The 19,138-nt window shown below is 32.8% G+C and overlaps 1 protein-coding gene across 2 annotated transcripts; it reads left to right on the top strand.

Moving 5' to 3' along the window:
* Positions 1 to 159: 159 nt before the first annotated feature.
* LOC149090197 (SPRY domain-containing protein 3-like) lies at positions 160 to 13,605 on the top strand. Of its 2 annotated transcripts, none has more exons than XM_089232642.1 (7): positions 160 to 321; positions 3,440 to 3,852; positions 4,834 to 4,989; positions 5,841 to 5,898; positions 7,341 to 7,400; positions 7,926 to 8,209; positions 8,801 to 13,605. In XM_089232642.1, the coding sequence occupies exons 2-7, from the start codon at positions 3,532 to 3,534 to the stop codon at positions 8,924 to 8,926; spliced, it is 1,005 nt and encodes a 334-aa protein (XP_089088768.1). In that variant the 5' UTR covers positions 160 to 321; positions 3,440 to 3,531; the 3' UTR covers positions 8,927 to 13,605. The 2 variants fall into 2 exon arrangements, with proteins under 2 accessions (XP_089088768.1, XP_089088776.1); XM_089232650.1 differs by lacking the exon at positions 160 to 321 and adding an exon at positions 384 to 504.
* Positions 13,606 to 19,138: the final 5,533 nt, after the last annotated feature.

Genomic DNA, 19,138 nt, shown 5'->3' with positions numbered 1-19,138 from the left:
CATAAGTCCCGATAAAACATGGTCACGAAAAAACCTCGGTGCGAAAAACTGACCTTTTTTTGTATATGACGTCACCGGATATCTTTGTGAATGGACGAATCAGGACGCATAACGCCAAGCACCCATGCCATGTCGGTAGAGTTGTAGCTTAAAGTGCCTTTATTAAAACAACGTTATATATTAACCTGCAGCAGTTTCATTTCTTTTGTTAAATGTTATTTGTTGTAATTTCAATTTTGTCCACGAAATTTAAAAAAAAGATCCGTTTGAAAATTGCAAATGTTTTGAATTTCTAGGAGAGGAAATTCCGCAGTTGAACTGGTTCGTGTAAATCGTTATTGCATAAGATTTTGTTGTTTGTTTACTCACATGACAATGTATCACCGAAAAACATGTAAACACACATTTTTTACCTCCAACCTAGTTTCGTAATTGGGCTCCGAATGTGTCGTGAATACATATTTATTTTTGTTTAAAAAACGCTAGCTTTTCGTTGGAAGTGAGGTAATAGTAGTGTTTTAAATGACTGATGTTTTAAAATTATTGTATATGAATGTTAGAATGCTGTTTTTAATATTGTAATGGGAACATTAATGTAGCGGTTGCTAATGGTTCACTTTAACACCCAGAAGTGTAGGGTAAGTCAAAAAGAATAGTCCTATTATAAATTGTTGTAGCAAACAATGTAATTGGCACATAGTTATTATTCATGTTTCATTAAATTAAACTTCTAGCTCACCAAGTTTCTCGGCTCACATTACATACAGATTGCTCCATGCGTCAAATGCAGATTTAGGACGATGTGAAGGGAGGGGCGAATTGTGTAAGCTCTTTGAATCATCACTTATTTTATGGGACAGATAAATTTTTCCATGTTATTCGCTCTCGGGAAGGGCGATCCTCTATCCTCCCCCCCCTTCTTCACTGGATCCATGCCTACTACTAATACTAAACCAGACATGACTGGATCCATGCCTGAGTGAATTGAAGCAGCTTCAGCTACGAATAGAACCAAGGCAGATATCTAGCTGTCGAAGGCAGGTTGCTCCAGGGCGATGTGTTGGGAAGCGGCTTATTGTGTACAATCTTATGCACACTGGATCTTTTTTTTTTTTTACAGGACACACAAATTTACCCTATATCATTTGGTTCTTGGTTGGGGTGATTGCCCCCCCCCCCTTTGCCTTGGATCCGTGCTTGCCATATGCAGTCTTTTCATTAACCGATGGGCATCCAGTCTAGGATGAATTGCAAAAAAATCTAGGTGGCAGAAAAATTTTTAGGTGCCAAAAGTTTTTACCCGGAGAAAAAGATCCAAAATAGTGTTGTTTTTGACCTTTTCGGGGCATAGTGACCCGCTTCATGTTGGCGCGCATAGGCTGTTAAAAATTCTAAACATATTGCGCTGCTTTCAGCCTGCAATTGTTACTACACAAAAAAAATTTTAGGTGCCAATACTAATTTGTTAGTTGCCATGGTGACGTGGCGCTTGTCCAGCCTTGGTGTAAGTAATGTTGATTTTGAGTTCATCAGTGTCATTGGTAACGGCAGCTCAAAAACGATGAAATAGACCCATAAACAAAACTGCAAGGGGCAAGGTCTGGAAAATTCAGAAACTATGTCATGTATACATTATCATGTGCTTCTGAGTGGCCAATCCAATGTTTTGTTCATTCAAGTGATTGTGGGCATCTGAATGCCAAGATAATATAACCGTGCCAAATAATATAAGGGTTGTCTCATTTCGAAGCCCCCTTGCCTTAGTGGGTGAGATCTCAGATTAGGTGCACGATATCACCGCTCTTTTTAACTAAAGCATGACCTTGAAATACCAGTATCGATGTCAATTAACTGGTTGGGCAATGATGTAGCTGGTACAAACTCAGACGTGTCATGAGACAGCCCTTATTATATGGTCAAGGTGGTAAATAATAGTTTTCTGTTCAAATTATCCTATCAGATACACTCATAGTTTGAAATTTCATAGACAAAACGTTTTCTTTCCAAATTTATCAAAAATTATTTATCCCTGATCTGGGATAATCTACGCAGCCCCAAAGCCGTTCTTATTTTCATCTGTTCCATCTCGTATTTCTCACTTCATATCTATAATGTGGGACAAGAAACTTTGCCAGTTAAATTTAATGTATTGCCGATAATTATGTGGCAATTAAATTTTTTGCTATAACCCAGGCCTTAAAAATTAAAAAAAGTAGGTGACGACCTGATTTTTTCTATGTCAAGTCCTTTTTTTTTTGCATTTCCGGGACTTGCTGATCTTTTCTTTTATAGTTAGTAGACATGTTGACACAAAATGAATTCGGGAAATTTTATGGTCTGGTTCAGATTTCTAACAATTGTTGCACATTGAAGTGTCTATATAGGTGTCATTTCATATTTTCAGTTGCCATGACCATATGGACCTCGTCAGCCCCTTTAGTAAATTACAAAATTCTTTTTGTAATAGGATGTGATTCCTTTTTACTTACTTACCCTTCATCATGATTAGCTGTGCTAAATTTTTTGCTATTTCCGGTACTTTATATCAGAGGTGCATAACCTCAAGCCAAATACAATATGCCAAGGATTTCCATCTGGCCCGTGAAAGGTGTTTCCAGTAGAAAAGTATCAATACATACAATACAATGAATGCATAGGCTGACCGCATTTCCTTCATTAAAATAAGGAAAACAGATATCCATACGGGATATCACCAATTATCGCAAAATAATTGCATGTAAAGATGCTGATTAGAGCTAAAATATTATCAAAGGCAAGTAAAAGTTGCTATCTATTGCCAAGATTTCTGGAAAACCACCAATGGCGGGAAATAGACTACTGTGTGCAAGTCTCAATGGGTAAAAAATGTTTACCAAAATAATGTAGAGTCTATATGTTTGGCAAATATATGAGATGAATATATTTATGAAACTATAATTATTATATGGCGAATCAAAATTATCATAATATGATATATAAGTTATGAATTTGAACTCAATTTATGATTTCAAAAATTCAAGTAAGCATTGTTGATAGGGAAAGAATAGAAAACAGTTTATAAAAAAAGTTGAGATGGCCAAAAATACAGGAATGTCCCATAAAATGCAGATCATATGGTCACCTGGGGCTACACATTTCTGGCTTGTGAGTGGCAAAAATACCACATATCTGTCCCATGGACTAAAAAAGTTGCACACCTTTGCTTTTGACAGTATCATCGACCTATTGCTTGTGAGCACCGCTATGCTTATTAAAAACATCTTTGGCTGATCCAAAAAAAAATTTTTATGCATCAATATTTAAGTATGGGTTGTCAAATTTGTAGTTGTTGCACATGCATTATGTGTGCATTTGTTTGTTGCTCCGAATTTTTTTTTGAGCCACTTTTGACAAGGTAGCTCAGGTAGTCAATTTTTTTTTTTTTTTTTTGTATTTTCAGTTTTTCCACGTCTGAAATGATTTTGGCTTAAGAATCCGCAAAAAAAAAAACACATTGGATCCAAAATAAATCTTGAACTTATATTTGTGAAGATGCCTGTGGACTCCAATGAAGACAGTTACTCTACATTGTCGGAAAACTACCACAATAGTGCGGAGAACACAAATGAGGCAGGGAGCAGAGGAACTCTGAAAGATCAGTACATCATGCCGAAGGATGGTTCCCACACAGAAAGCAACCTGGCAAACGGTAATAAGGAACAACTTGAACAAAGGACTGGTATCTATGATAGCAATCTGCCTTCTGTTCGGCCGAAAGTTCTCACATCAAAAAATACTGATCAGCAAGAGCAGTGGAAGCAGTATGAACCTAACAAATGGCGCAAAATGGTTGGATTTCATGTTTCTGGCAGCGTAAGTTTTTTTTTGTGATATTTATATTCTTTAGCTCTGTTTGTACTTTTTTTCTACCTTTTAAAATCAGTAGTGCAGTGTGAAATGTATACAATTTTCAAAATTTTTTGGCATAAAGTAGAACCATAATTTCCTCCCTATAATCTGTAGGTAATATGGGGAAGCATTTGAATTACCGTATATACTTATGTATAAGCCAAGTTTTCTTTGTTGAAAATTTTGTTCTTTAATTTGGTGGGGGGGGGGGGTGTCGGCTTATACACAGTTCAGTTTTTGAGGAAAAAATATTGACACCCCACTTCACCAAATCATATAGCTACATGACCTACGCACGACTAGCTTGAAGATTCGTGATGCCATTGTACTACTTTAAAGCATTACTAATCAGTAGCGTGATTTTTGTAGCTATATTTCTAATGAAATCCTTGAAAAAAGTGTTGTATCAGTAATGGAATGGACAGAACTGAAGACAACATCCTCTTTGAAAGTGCTGACGGCGATAACAGCACAGTTGAAGATGAAAACGAAAATGCCACACCGTGTTGACTTTTGATATAGGGATTGGGGGATCAGAAGAAGAAATGGGTTAGAAAGTTTGAGTTTTTCATTATAATTTTTTTTGCATGAAATATACAATTTTATCTCCTCTAAAATGCGTTAATTTTTGGGGATTGGCTTACACACAGGTCTTCAATTTATTGCAATTTATTGTTCTGGTGGTCCTGAAGTGAAGGGGTTAGCTTATATACAAGTATATATGGTATAGATAATTTAAATAGACCACTGCGTATTATATGTAGCTGTTTTTCTCCCTGAGAGAGAGGTTTGAACAAAAATAAATATGGATTACATGATGCGAGTAATTTTCAGGAATTATCTGAACTCATAATTCAAGATACCACAATGTTGAATTTCCATTTGCAATGTATGATATCGAATAGTTGTATTTAATAGCTTTTTCATTCTTCTCTTCCTCTCCAGGAACTGAAAAGTTCATTGTTCTCAAAGAAGCAAAAATCAAAGAAGTTGAGGTTTGCCCAAGCTAAGAAAAACCTGAACCAGCTTTACAGTTACTTCTCTGTCAGAATTATCGAGTGCAAAGAGAAAAACAATCTCATCATTGGTCTATCTCGGAAGGTTTGTTACACCTTAAATATATAAGCTTACGAAACGTTAATTTTTTATGTGCATAATGAAGTGTTTTGAAAGCACTTTTTTTGCTTTTCATGAGAATGAAATCCTATTCTTGATTATAATGCTGATTAAAAAGGAAAATGAACATATATCTCATGAAAGTGATTATATATATGAAGTGATTAACATATTTATTTAAAAATGCCTGTCATAATTGAGAGGTATTTGCAGATCTAATGTGTAAAAATTGGAGTCTTGGGTTTTGAGTTGATTTTTATTCTTTTTTTTATTGAAATAATTTATTGATCCTTTGTATCCATCAACTATTAATCAAGAAAAAATATATTTCATCATTTGAACTTTTTCCTTTCAATTTGTCAAAGCACGAAGTTGATAATATAAAAAGTACAGGTTTATTTAAAAATGCACTTATCTGATATGAATAGGTGAGCTGAAATCTTGTTGCATGCTTTTAATGAATCAAGTGACAATTTACAATCTTATCAACTATGAAAAGCGAATTTTTCCTTACTTAAATGAGGTAGACTGAATTAGTATTTTCTTTGAACTTGTATGGCATTTGATAAATGGTGAAACGTTAATTTAATGAATCAGATAAAACCAACATTTTTTATTTGTTAAATTGAGGAAAGTTATGAAATCAGGGTCGAGATAATAAGATTATAATATGTAAGACATACAAATACACTTACAGAGAGTTCTAAAAAATATTCCTTAAATCAAGGAATTCATTAAATTGGAGCTTATTATATCTGGGTTCGACTATAACGTATTGTAAAATTCATCATGGCAGTGTATTCAAAATATAAATATATGCTTGGTTTTTGTTTCAGGATTTTCCCAGCTCAAGTGAATTAGGGGTTACACCTGGTTCGATAGGCTATGATGCAGGTATTGTCTCACCTATCAAAAAACTTTTTAGTTTTGTATTTATTTATTTCACATCACAGTTTTCCTTATAAATTGTTTCATTTCGACTTTTTACTTTTCTTTATGGTTAGGAAGTTCTTTGTTAATATATTTTTTCAATAACTATGTGAATATGATTTTGGATAAATTTTTGATACCTTTTCCTGGAAACTGAAAGACAATAAATTCTCGTACCAACATCATGAGAGAAATGTTTTTTTCTATGATACACAAAGCTGAAAGAAAAATGATTGAAATAAAAATACAACGCCACAACAGGCAAAATGCCCAACGAGGGGGCTGAGAAAAAGTTGCCCATAGTAAATATGGATGTCATATATTTCAAAATTACAGCAACCCAATTAAAAAGGCAATTACAAAAACTAGAAACAATATATATACATGATAAAATATTATACAGTGTCCATAAAGAATACTTATGGTTGTCTTATTCTAAGTATGGATAACTTCTCGATTTGCCCCAACATGTTATCATATTTCTTTTGTCAATTGTGTTAGAATTTACTACCTCTGGGGGGTAAGCTATTCCATTTATTAACAACCCTATTAGAGAAAAAGAAAAGAATTGTATCTTGGTTTTGCTTAATGGGCTCATGAATTGCTCAGATTAAAGTACTCATCACACTTTTTATGTTGAAAAATTAATTTCATTGACCTTTTTATTTATTTTTATGTACTGTATTTAACTTTTTGAATAGTGTAATTCTGCTGTAAACAATGTAATTTTGAAAATTTTTAAATTAAAAAAAAATTTATAAAGTTTTGTTCATATTAATTTCAAAACTCTCAGCAGCTAATTCAATAAAATTTTTGTAAAGCTGGGGTTTTTTTTAAATTTTTTGTTATTTTACTGTTAGTGCAACACAAAGATGCATGATATGTAACTTTGTTAGTTTCAAATGGTTCTGTGCATCTCCTTTGGTTCATAATATCAGTAATATCTATATGAATATTCACTATCAATACCTACATAAATTTGTCATTAATTATTACACTGGTGCAAATAATATTTGATTTACAAATATATTGAAATTTCATCCTGGATAAACTATATTAAACTTATATATGAAGCGCGAATGTGAGCTGGTCTCCCACTTGGAAAAGTCTCTCCACAGAGAACAGGCAGACCTTCAACATGATACTTACATAACATAAATTCAAGCATTTACCATCTTCGCTTCAAAATATGGAAGCAGCAGGAACAGGAAACAAGCATAACTGTAGCAACATAAATATGCTAGGGCCATGCATGCATACACACACACACAACACGTTCCTGCATATACTAGTTTGTTAGCAATTCTGTGAGGAATTTGTACAATGGCAAGTATGGTTAAGTAGCAGTAGTTAACATATATTGCAACAATTTCAAGTACTTGATATGAATGCTTTTTTCCCCTCAGGTAATGGTCAAATTTTGGCTCCACATGAACCTCCTGTGAGTGCACCACAATTTTCAGAAGGTACCATTTTTAGTAGTTATAACTCGTCACACATTTTTATTGCGACTGATATGAATGCTTTAAATTTGCAAAGATGTCTGAACTTTTTATAAAAAATTCACATTTTGAGGTTGATGTTAATTCACTTCATATGCTGCCAAAAAAAAAATCTTGTGATAACTTTTTTTAGCTTAAGTAGTAGTTATTTAATTTTTTGAAGAAACTTTTTTGAATTATTTGAAGAAACTTTTGTCTACTACAATCAATACTCAGTTTTACGAATCTCCAGTTTAAGAATTAATTTTCTGGTCTTTAACAGTTTGCCAATCATTTAAACGTTTTTTGATTTCCAATTCCAAATGCATTTCATTTTTTTTTCACTCATTATGAAAGCATTCATGCAATGGTACAATGCATATCAGGTTTTTAGTAGTATTAGTTATATGTTATGTTCTACATTTATTGTGGATAATTTGTTATTTGATGATTATTTTATTTTTTTCGATTACGATTTCTCTCAAGATTATTCTTATCATTAAATTGCAGGTGATATCATTGGTTGTGGTGTTGTGTTTCCTCCGCATTACAGAAAGTATGCAGATCTCTCAACTGATGACAGCAGCGATGGAATGACGGATGTTGTTCTTACCTCACTTCTCAATCTCAACAAGAAATCGATGGACTTTGTGCAATGTGTTCTTGGTCTGAGAAGGTCTAATAGCGATAGCAGCTCCTCGGAAGAAGAATTCATATTTAAAGAAAGCATGAAATCAAATGATGAAGCAGATTATTACAATGAAAATTACATAGAAAGTCGCACAAAAGTTGAGGTAAGTTATAGTAAATGTGTATTCAACTAGATATACATGTTACAATTAATTAGCACTATAAATAAACATGCTCAAATCAAAATGCTAAACAGGATTCAGAATGTTCAGTTTATTCAAGTAGCTTCAAGCAGATGAAGTTCATTTCTTAATCTATTTCCATGTTTATTTACATCCAATCAGTGGATAGATGCGTAAAATGAACAGGTTATATTTTTATAGCATCAGTTAATATTATATAGTTACCAATATTGCGTTTGCTATGCGTGATTAGCATTTTAAAATGTTTGATTGAAATTTGATTAATTGATTAAATTTTTTTTTTTGATTAACCAGTTAAAAACTTTAATCGATTCCCAGTCGTATTAAAAATTGAAACAGATTTCTCTCTTTTTGTAATAATGTGAATTGATATCTGAGCATCGATAGAACAATTAATAAACATGCTAAGCGATTATTAGGATGAAATTATATAAAGTTATTAAAGTTAAAGTGTGTAAAGTTTTTATTTTATGCTATTTAAAGCTTTCTTTTTTTCATAAATCCATGATCTGTAATCCTTCTTAATAAAATATGTATTTAAATTTTTTGTAGGTATATTTCACTCATAACATGCAGATTATAGGAAAAATCACAACATGTATCCCCATCGATGGATTTTATCCTACCCTGCAAGTGTCTTCCGCAAGTAATGTAAGGCTCCAGTTTGATTTCAGCTGAGTTTCATTCGAATGAGGAAAAAACATTTATATTCTGAATTTCAAGCCGAATTCATTTTCTGTTTGGGTATTTATTTGATCATGAAGCGATACATATTTGTTTCAATGTTGCGAGATTTAAGAGCCATGTTTGTAAGGATATAAAACATTTTCAACTTATTTTTCCTAACACACACAGGAAGAACAGTTTTTCAGTGAGAAATGATAGGAAAAGTGATTGTTAGAATGATCTTATGAAAACTCAAGGAATAACTTCACAGAGTTAATTTATACGAGTGTGACCCATTTCTTTCAAAAAATTAGTCACCTATAACATCAATAATGCAGTAGCTAATCAGTCTATGTACATTTCTAACATTATGCACCAGTTCTTATGGCGATATATGAATTTTGCAATATCTTATTGAATACAAATATTATCAGCGATTAATTTCTTTTCGGCAACTTGATATAGCCTATCAGGGCCTTTTTCAAACCATTGATAGTCTTTTGCGTTGCACTTGGCGTGTGTGTTTTGAATCATTTGTTTTTCTCATTTTTTGTCAGCAACTGCAAAATTTGGAAGCGATTACACTTGTATGTAGGGCAAAAGCTTTCTTATCTCTTATTCATATGTTAAGGTTAAGAAATAAAATTGGAGCTTTCTGTGATTTTTTTTTTTTTTTAGAAAATTGATTTGAAAATATTTCTTTAAATTAAGAAAACTAATTACAGTAATTTGTGACGTTTTTGGGTTATCAAAATAAATTTATAAAGTTGTTTTTAACAGCTTTGAGAGGGGTTTTGTTAAATTACATTAAAAATAAGTGATTGCATATGACAGTATGGATAGATGAATTGTAGGTGGACAAAATAAATCTTCAGAGATTTCTTTCAGTATTTAAGAAATACTTCAAAATAAGCGTGAAATATATAAACATCACTGATGTTATTTTCTATCTTGTTATAATTTGTCTCATTTTTCAAGACACAATTTAAAATTGCCCATCCATGTCAGAGCTTGACAAATGCTGGGATTCTCATGGTTGCCATGGCGACTAAAAGATTGATATTAGTGTCTGAAATTTTGTGTGTGTGTGATTACTAGCTCAGGCAAAAGACATGCTTGGTGTCTAGATTTTTTTTCCTCAGTTTGTCAAGCACTGCTATGGTATAACCAAAGTTGCTGGTTATTCGTAAATTCAATACTTTGATGTTGGCCAGTGTTTCCCAAAATAGGTGTCATTGTTTCTTTAAAGGTGCTGTAACAACCATTCAGTTTTATTTCATGGTCAATATGTAGAAATATATATACATGTGTGTATTTATCAAGTGGAGCTACTGTGAAACCTTTTTTTTATAGTGCTAGATGTCAGGGTACATGAAATTGAATTTTCTTAGTGTGATAAAACAACGAAAGGCATGATGATGTTTGTAAAATCTGAGGCATATATATACCTTCATATTAGGCATGATGTAAAAGGATTTTAATGCATACAAAATGATTTATGGAGAAAGCGCAATGATAAAATAAGCGTTTAATCTATGTTGGTAGTCTAAAATAATCATCACGTGGTAGGCTTTATTTTATGGTCAATACTTGTCTAAAAAAGCAGATTTTCCCAAACCTTTGTTCACGTCACCCTTGAAAATGAAATTAGAATTTCCCTAGGTTTTTTTGCTTGATCTTTGGGCATTTTTTTAAACTAAATAAGCATTATCAACCCTCAAAATTACCATTGTATTGGCCTTAAAAGAAGCATATGCCACTGCCTTCTTGTTATGGGACCTGCTGTTTTGTTTTTATCACCAAAGTTTCTTTGTCTTCCAGTGTCCATGAAAAGAGAAATAAGACCAATGGTATTTCAATTCACATGTTAACGCATACAAGCAATAATATGTGCATCTCAAAACAATCATGTTTATGATGGCACACAACATATACACAGCACTTTTTCAGTATGGACCGCTTGTTTGAAATTCCTCTGAGGAAGTTTTTTGAGCTACATGTATGGTTTAGTGCAGCCGTTCTCAACCTTTTTTGATTCGCGGAGCCCTCTCTGGTATATAATTTCTATGGCGGAGTCTCCTGTAGGCCTATTTTTTATTTATTCATCGAAGTTACTGATTTATTTTTATTTTAAATTATTTCGAATTATTTTTTCAAATTCACTTGTTTCTTTTATTTTCCTTGTGTGACCGTGGAGCCCCTAGTGAAGTGTCTAAAAAAGCAGATTTGCACAGAACACTGGTTGAGAACTGCTGGTTTAGTAGAAGAGGCAGGTGCAACTTCCAAGACAATGATCTTGGCAAACTTTATGGTATTCAAATTTTTTTTTCAAGCGATCAGATTTGTAGGACTGATTGTTATATATAACCGGTGTTGATGAGTTTAATCATATAACTTTACCTACAGCATATTCTAAGATTTCAAAGAGAGCCCGGTCCGCATTACCCCTTCTAAAAGAATATGGCTATGTTGGGGGAAAATATGGTGTGATTAGTCAAAACTGAGAGGAAAAAAGTATGCACATGTGCTTATCCTATCAATCTGGAAAATTTTAACATTGATGTGTTCTGTGACAAGTGTGACTGCTGCTAATATCCGTTACAAATTTTTATGATATGATCACATTCTCTTAATAGATTGGGTATAAAAACCTCTGAGTATACCAAACCAAATGTTTGGTTCCTGAAAGTTTGTTATTATGGGGTTTGAGAGAGAGAGAGGGGCCTGTTGCATAAAAATATATTGAAAGTTTTCGGGGAAACAAAATCTTGCCTTATCATTTTTAAGTCTAAGTATGCCTTAGTATAGTTAAATTTTCTTGAGACAAAGTCGAAAAAAAACTCCAAAAATATTTCATATTAACCAACAAAAACAAAGATTTAATCATGTCCAATGTGAAAAATATTTAATTTGCATTAAACAAGTTTGTCTTAATGACAAACAGTATTTGAAGCCCAGCTGTGAATGTAATAAATTATAATTGTAATTTGTTGTGCAAGTTTTGTTGGGAGCAAAAAATATGGTTTTAATTTTCCGAAGTAAACACAAGTGCCTTTATTGATATGTTTTTGCTGTTCACTAGTGTAACTACATGGACATAAAATTATGTCACTTTTGAGGACTGTATCTATACATGTGGTTTTTTTTTTAAATAATTTTTTTTTTATTTTCTTGAGACAAAGTCGAAAAAACACGAAAAGTATTTCATATTAACTGACAAAAACAAAGATTTGATCATGTCCAATGTGAAAAATATTTAATAAAACAGCACCACATAATGAAAGATCTGCAATAAGATACTTTTCATACTAAATAACTTTGATATCACTAATGTTTCGAATACAAAGTCAAATATATGGAGTTTTGTGTGTGTTTGTGAAGATTGTGTATGGTGTGATATCTACAGCTAACATCATGCTTTAGCATGTATTTTTTTAAAAAATGCTTTTTTATTCTTATATTTATGTAATGATGTACGTCCAGTGTCAGGGTGTTGTCAAGTGCCTGCAAGTAAAACTGTGAGGGGGGGGGGGGGTTAGCTGCTGTGTTTTTGCTTTATAGCGCAACACATGGGTTACTTTTGGAAACTATGTGCCTCGAAAATTACTGTGATGTTTTTGAATAGATTTCAGAATTTTTGTAAATTAGATGCAATAGAATCTGGGAGAAACTTTCTGTATTTATAAAAAAATTTGGGAAAAAAATTGCGAAACATTGTGTTTGAAACATACTTTGCTCCCTGTTAAACAAAATTAAAATTCAAGATATACAGAAAACTGGATGTTGCGAAGATATTTATTTTTTCAGATGTTGATTTTTTTTAAGGGAGGAAAAACTTCATTTCTGCCTCTACCAGAAGTCGAATCCGGGTCCCTCGTTTGCCGGACGAGTGCTCTTACCACTAAGCTACAAAGAAGATAGAGATTTCCTTCATTGAAGCATATAATTTTCCAGTGAAGGAATATCGCTCCATACAACTCCTGGTAGAGGCAGAGATGAGTTTTTCCTTCCTTAAAAAAAAATCAACATTTCAAAAAATAAATATCTTCACAACATCCAGTTTTCTGTATATCTTGTATTAACAAGTAGAGAGCGACATCATGTCATATAAAATTATATTCTGTGCCAAGCTTGGTACGTTCAGCGTAACTCACTTAATGAGATCAGAAAATGCTGGTGAAATTATTGAATATTGTGGTTTATTGCCAGTGCAGATTTGATATATTTATTGCTTTGATGTATTTTGTTTCAATGAAACACATTGAGGGATATGTGTATGTATAAATTTATTATATTATTTTTATATTTATTTCCATGATGAAAAATGAACATTTGAGCTGAATGAAATTTTGCTTTGAAAGTATTAATTTTTTATATTTTACACTGGAAACATCGATTAACCATGCTTATGAGTTTTTGTTTCATGTTTTTATCCATATGCATGGAGTTTTCAATAGATTTTATTTAATTTCAGGATACATATTGTATAAGTATGTGGAAAGAGTATTTATATGTGAGGGCATGACATGTTCAAATCAAATGAGAAATGTAAGGCTTAGCTCACCTGAGGAAAATGTTTTTTTTTGTTTTTGTTTTGAGGGCGATTGTTTCCCCTCCCCTTTTCTTTTTGTGTGTGGATATTGTATAAGGGATTATGCAAGTTGATGATTAAAAATCAATATTCTGTAGTATTGAAATGATTTTTTTAGAACTTTTTTAGTATGTTCTTGAAGGTTCCCAACTTTGAGGTGCGAATGCGAGCCGGTCTCCCCATTAAAAAGTCTTGCCACAGAGAGCAACAGGCCTACAATGGTAAATCTTCAATCATTACACCACTCATAGTTCGAAAAATAGGTAGCAGATAACAGCCCTATAACAAGCATTACACAGAAACAAGCTTCACAATAGGTTTACAACACGCACACTCCACATGTCTTTTCCACACTCCTTCTGAAATCTCAGGCTGTGGTCTCCGGCCCTTATGTGCCACTGGGCACACGTACAATTTTTTTCCCTGGTCATTGGGTTCAGCTATTGATTTTTAGTCAAATGGCTTACACGTTACATCGACTGTGCTCATGGGGAGAACGACGTGAGTGATTTGATAATTGCAAGTACTCTTGCAGGCGCATTCCAACATGTACCGATCTGTTGGAAGCTCCGCAGAGGAATATGGACGAGGTATATGTTCTTGAATCAAATTATTTATTCAATTTGATCAGTTATCACAGCTTGAGGATTTCTTGAATTAAAGCTGCGGGACTTGTAAAATGCAGGATAGAGTTTCCTTGGACCTCCTCTCTCAAATCATTGCAACAAATTTTCGACTTATTATGGAATATAAAATAATTTGTAAGCTTTTAAAAAAAAGAAAGCCTATTAAATAAAGCTTTTATAAAAGAAAATTGCCTGTAAAAAGAAGTCTACATATATATAAAAAGTAGAAATAACTTCTATTAAAAAAAAAAGAAGCTTCTATGCAAAAAAAAAAAAGCTATAAGAAAGAAAAAAAAGAAACCTCAATTATAAAAATAGTTTTTAAAAAAACAAAGAAGCTTCTATAAAAAATAAGAATCAAAAAAGCTTTTATAAAAATTTATATACAAAAATATTGAAAAAAGCAACTTGTATAGAAAAAACTTTTAGAAAAAAACAGGTTCTACTAAAAGAAAAGAACAAGAAGCTTGCATAAAAAAAGGAGCAGCTTTCTACAAAAAATAGGAAGCTTATTCAAAAAATAAGCTTTTATGAAAAGGAATTTCTATACAAAAAAAAGCTTCTATAAAGAATAAGAAGCTTGTTATAAAAGAGAAAAGAGTTTTTATAAAAAAGGTTTTTTTTTAGATTATAAGAATTTTTATTTGTAAAATATATACAGGGTCCGGAAGAGGAAATAAGGCTCAAAAATGGAAGTAATATTTACGTTGTATTTTTTCAGTGTCAATTCAGTTGAAATGCACGGGCTAACATTGGTGCCATCACTTTAATGAAACTGACACTCACACTTGGGTGGAGTGAAAATTGACAAGGAAAGACACGCTTGATGCTTCATGGGATAATAAAAGAAAAAAAAATTATATCACCTCCGCAATCTTCGTGATTGTTTTGCTATACGCGTATAAAAGCCAAATTTTGACAAACCACCGTAACCTTGAGCCCTCCTAAAAGCAATTTGAAGCGCAATACAGAGTAATAGAACAGAACCTTACCGTGAACCTTGTGTGTGTGTTTTTTTTAAACATTATTATTATATTTTTCCTTTCCATTAGAGTTGTTCCATTATTATAGCGTCACCGTAATAAATTGCCGTTCATCTGACAGAGGTCGATCTAGCGGGCAAGATTGTTTCCTTTGAACGGTGATCTATCATGTGGCATATGATATAGTAACTCGCTGTCGAACTCGATATCGTTAGAAAATTAGGAAAAATGACGGCCTTATACGGCAGTTTAAGGTTTTAACGGGTTGGGGGGGAAAGGAGAGGAAAAATATGTATTTACTTCGGAAGTTGTTGGAAAATCTGTCGGACAAGAAAACAGTTGTTGATTGAGGATTATTATGTGGGCGCGGATCATAAGATCATTATAGACTAGGTTGTTTTATTTCTAAGCCGTACATAAATCTCGGTCCACTGTTATATCACGTTACTGAGGCTACATTATGGTAAAAGTACACGCTACTATACTGAATGTTTATCGCGACAGAGCACATCCTCGAAGTCAGAAATTATTGCTTTCATTCAAAAGTAATGAAAATAAAATCTATTTACAAAGCCTTTGATTCGTGATATTTTTGTGAGCAGAGGCAGCGACATGAAAACATTGAGGGGGTTGAAAATCGCCATTCGTCCCGTACGCACGAGGCAGAATGGTGCGTTGCATTGTGTATTCATGGATTATTGGGGAGGGGGGGGGGGGAGGAACGCATCCCTTTTACAAAATTTATTGGGGGAAGCTGAAATAGCCCCCCAGGTTCCAGCACCCATGATTGTGAGATTGTTTTGAATAACTATTACATTTCTTGACCCACAGCTAGAAATACATATCTCTGTAGGTGCCTCATCTTGGCCCATCCAATTTTGAGCTTACTTTAAAAAAAGTTTCTGAAGTTTCTACGTATTTTTAAACTGACGCAGCGCATATGTTAGTTTTGGTTTTAAAAAAGAAAGGTCAAAGAAATTGACTGAATATTATCGTATAAATTTCGGACATAAAATTAATGAAATCGCATTTCTGAGCATCTAACAAGCTTCCTAGATAAATATTAGTTTATATTGGTTCTATGAATGGAAAAAAAAACAGAGGTGCAGATGGAACACACAATTTTACGTTCTAATTGGCTGATCAATCAATGCCCATTCCTCATAAAATCGGGCACTGGGCAAGCATGAATTTTTGATTTTTTTAGAAGACACCAACGAATAAGGCAAATACACATTGTGTATTTGCCTTATTCGTTGGTGTCTTCTAAATATTCTTGGGCAAAGTGGATCAACTCTTCTATGAATTTTTGAGCCCCCTTTCACATATTATAATGTTTTTTGAGTCATAGTTACAGGGTATTATTACGTAGCAATTATGTGTAATTGTTATTAAAATGAATTCTGAAGTATGCTGCGGCATTTGCTTGCTTTGCTTCTTCATAAGGGTATTCAGTTTTACATTCAAAATTCAACAAGATGAGAAAGTAAATATGCAGAACAAACTCTTAAATTTTAGGATTTTGGAGACCCTCAAAATTTGTGGACAGGCACATGCAAAAAAAAGGCCCTCATCGAGGACCAGGACTCAGTCGGGGCAAGGATCGGGGGGGGGGGGGGTGATCGCCTCTTTCAAGAGCCTGATTATTATCTAAACAATCTATCTCTTCTGCAAAGACAAATACGGGACGAGATCCTACACGATTAATTTTTTTGTTTTAAAAAAAAATTAGGACCATCTATATATATATATATACACACACACACTTGTCTATAAAATAGCGTCGATGAGATTCATGGTTGAGGTCCGATCCAGATCTGTGCTGGAGACTTATCAATTGACTGTCTTGATCCATGGTCAAGGTCAAAGATGGCCACAATACAATGTATTCGTACGAGATCAGCACGCTTTACTGTCCCACCAAATACACATGTAAATTTAGCAGAAATGTCCCGCTTTTCTTTAGCCGCATGCAAAGAATGAACGATTCTGGATTTACATACATGACGAGGAAAGACATAAAATACGAATTCGATCAAGTTGATGTAAATTTGCATGAAAATATTCATGTAATAATTCGTTTTTTGTCAGATGTTGTAATTTTTTGAAACATTCGGGGCGTACAAATTTTTTGACATGGAGGGGGGGGAAAGAAGTAATTTGACATTTTAAGAAACATTCGATCTACTTTATGCTTTTTTTGCCACCGATATGCTCAAGAAGAACCTTTAGAAGATGAAAATACAAATAACAACCGTACCCTTAAAATTTGGGCTTCCCAGCTTAAAAATTTCACAAACTGCTCTCGTAAATTTGTTAGGTGTTGTAATTCTTTGGAAAGGACGTGTAGTAAGGTTTAACCCTTCATCTACCACATTATGGAAAGTAGAATAAGAAGAAACTGATAATAAATAAAATTATAATGACAATAATAAATAATTACTATGCAAATTATTTGGTATATACTGTATATATATATGTATACCATTTTAGCTGTAATTAAAGGCAAAAAAAAAAAAAAATACTGTGTATTTAAACAACTAGTTAGTAAATATAAGTTGGAGGGAGATGGAAATGATACATCGGAAAATATATTTGTATTCGTAGTTGCATTTTTCAGAACAAATACGTTCCCAAAACACGTCAATCATTACCGAAACGGAAATAGCGTAACAGTATTTTCTCTAGCCGTTGTTTTTCTAAAAGAAAAGGCTAAAAATGTGTTTTGAAACAAGTGTTTAAACATTTTTTCACACAACAGCGATTCCAATAAAAGTTTATCAGTAGGGATTTTGGCCCTTCTGGGAGACCTTAGAAGTAGAAAAATTTTCATTTCGGGATGATGTATTAGCCTGTCACGCTTTATATCTGTAAAGTTAATTAAAAAAAAAAAAGTTTAGATAATAAAACCCCGTAACTGCATCTCGAAGTTATCCTAAAATGAATTTCACGTGGGAGTGAGAATAAAATTAAAAAATAAATAAATAATAATAAATTAGTGCGACATTTTCTGTCATTTTCAGGTTTCGCTGAAACTGGAAAAATTAATGGTTTCTCGGTTCGAGTGAATTGAAAATTATTAAGCGATACATTTACATACACAAAAGTTGGTTTTTCCCTTTTTTTTTTTTAAAACAAAATTATACTTGCCTCGTGCAAGTGAGTAATATATGAAATAGAATTTTTATTTAAAATACAGTTAGTTTGCGTTGCGAAACTGGTACTGGAAATCAAAATACATGTACAACGACAAAGATACACAATAACTTTTTTTGTCAAAACTGACTATACTCATAGATCTAAAATATTAAAATATAAAAATCATAAGACTGTAAATATTTAGTATTAATATGTATCAAATATATTCATTCAAATACATGTAAATTAATTTAAGCTAGATTTTGAGAAAATATAATTAATAGGGCTGATCCGATTAATCCATCAATTATTAATCAACTAGATCAGCGTTCCCGACCTATGGCCCAGAGGGGGATTCTCAGGCAGATTTGAAAATTTAATTAGGATTAAAATTATATATATCAGATGAAATTATTCAATTTCTTTTATTAATCTTTTATTTATCTTTTTATTTGTTCTTACATTTGGCGAAAAAGTGCGTAAAATGAATAACATATTTTTATTAATCAATTAATGTCATGCAGTTACTAATACTACTTTTTTTTATTACTAGTGAGCAATTAAAAAACAACCGTTTAAAAATTAGATCAATCAATCAAGAAGTTTTGATTGGCCAATTAAAAAGTTTTATCCATTCCCGGCCTAATTATTAAGATTAAATTCGCAACATCACTGTGTTTGCATCACCAACACGCTAAAGAAAAGTACAACAGTCTGGGAAATTTTCTGTACAGATGGCGTACCGTATTTCTTCTTTTAACGAAAACCATGATGCAGTACATTTGTTATCCGAAATACAATGCTATGCTCGTAATTTATCAAATTTATTTGCAGAAAAAATAATGGGTACTACACACTTTTTTTCCTGTGTATGTAATCACGGGAA

The sequence above is a fragment of the Pholcus phalangioides genome, unplaced genomic scaffold (assembly GCF_987345545.1).
Source record: "Pholcus phalangioides strain wild (caught in Gottingen) unplaced genomic scaffold, Ppha-v1.0 ptg000001l_1, whole genome shotgun sequence".
Taxonomy (NCBI): Eukaryota; Metazoa; Arthropoda; class Arachnida; order Araneae; family Pholcidae; genus Pholcus; species Pholcus phalangioides.
This window is presented reverse-complemented; position numbering and strand designations above follow the sequence as displayed.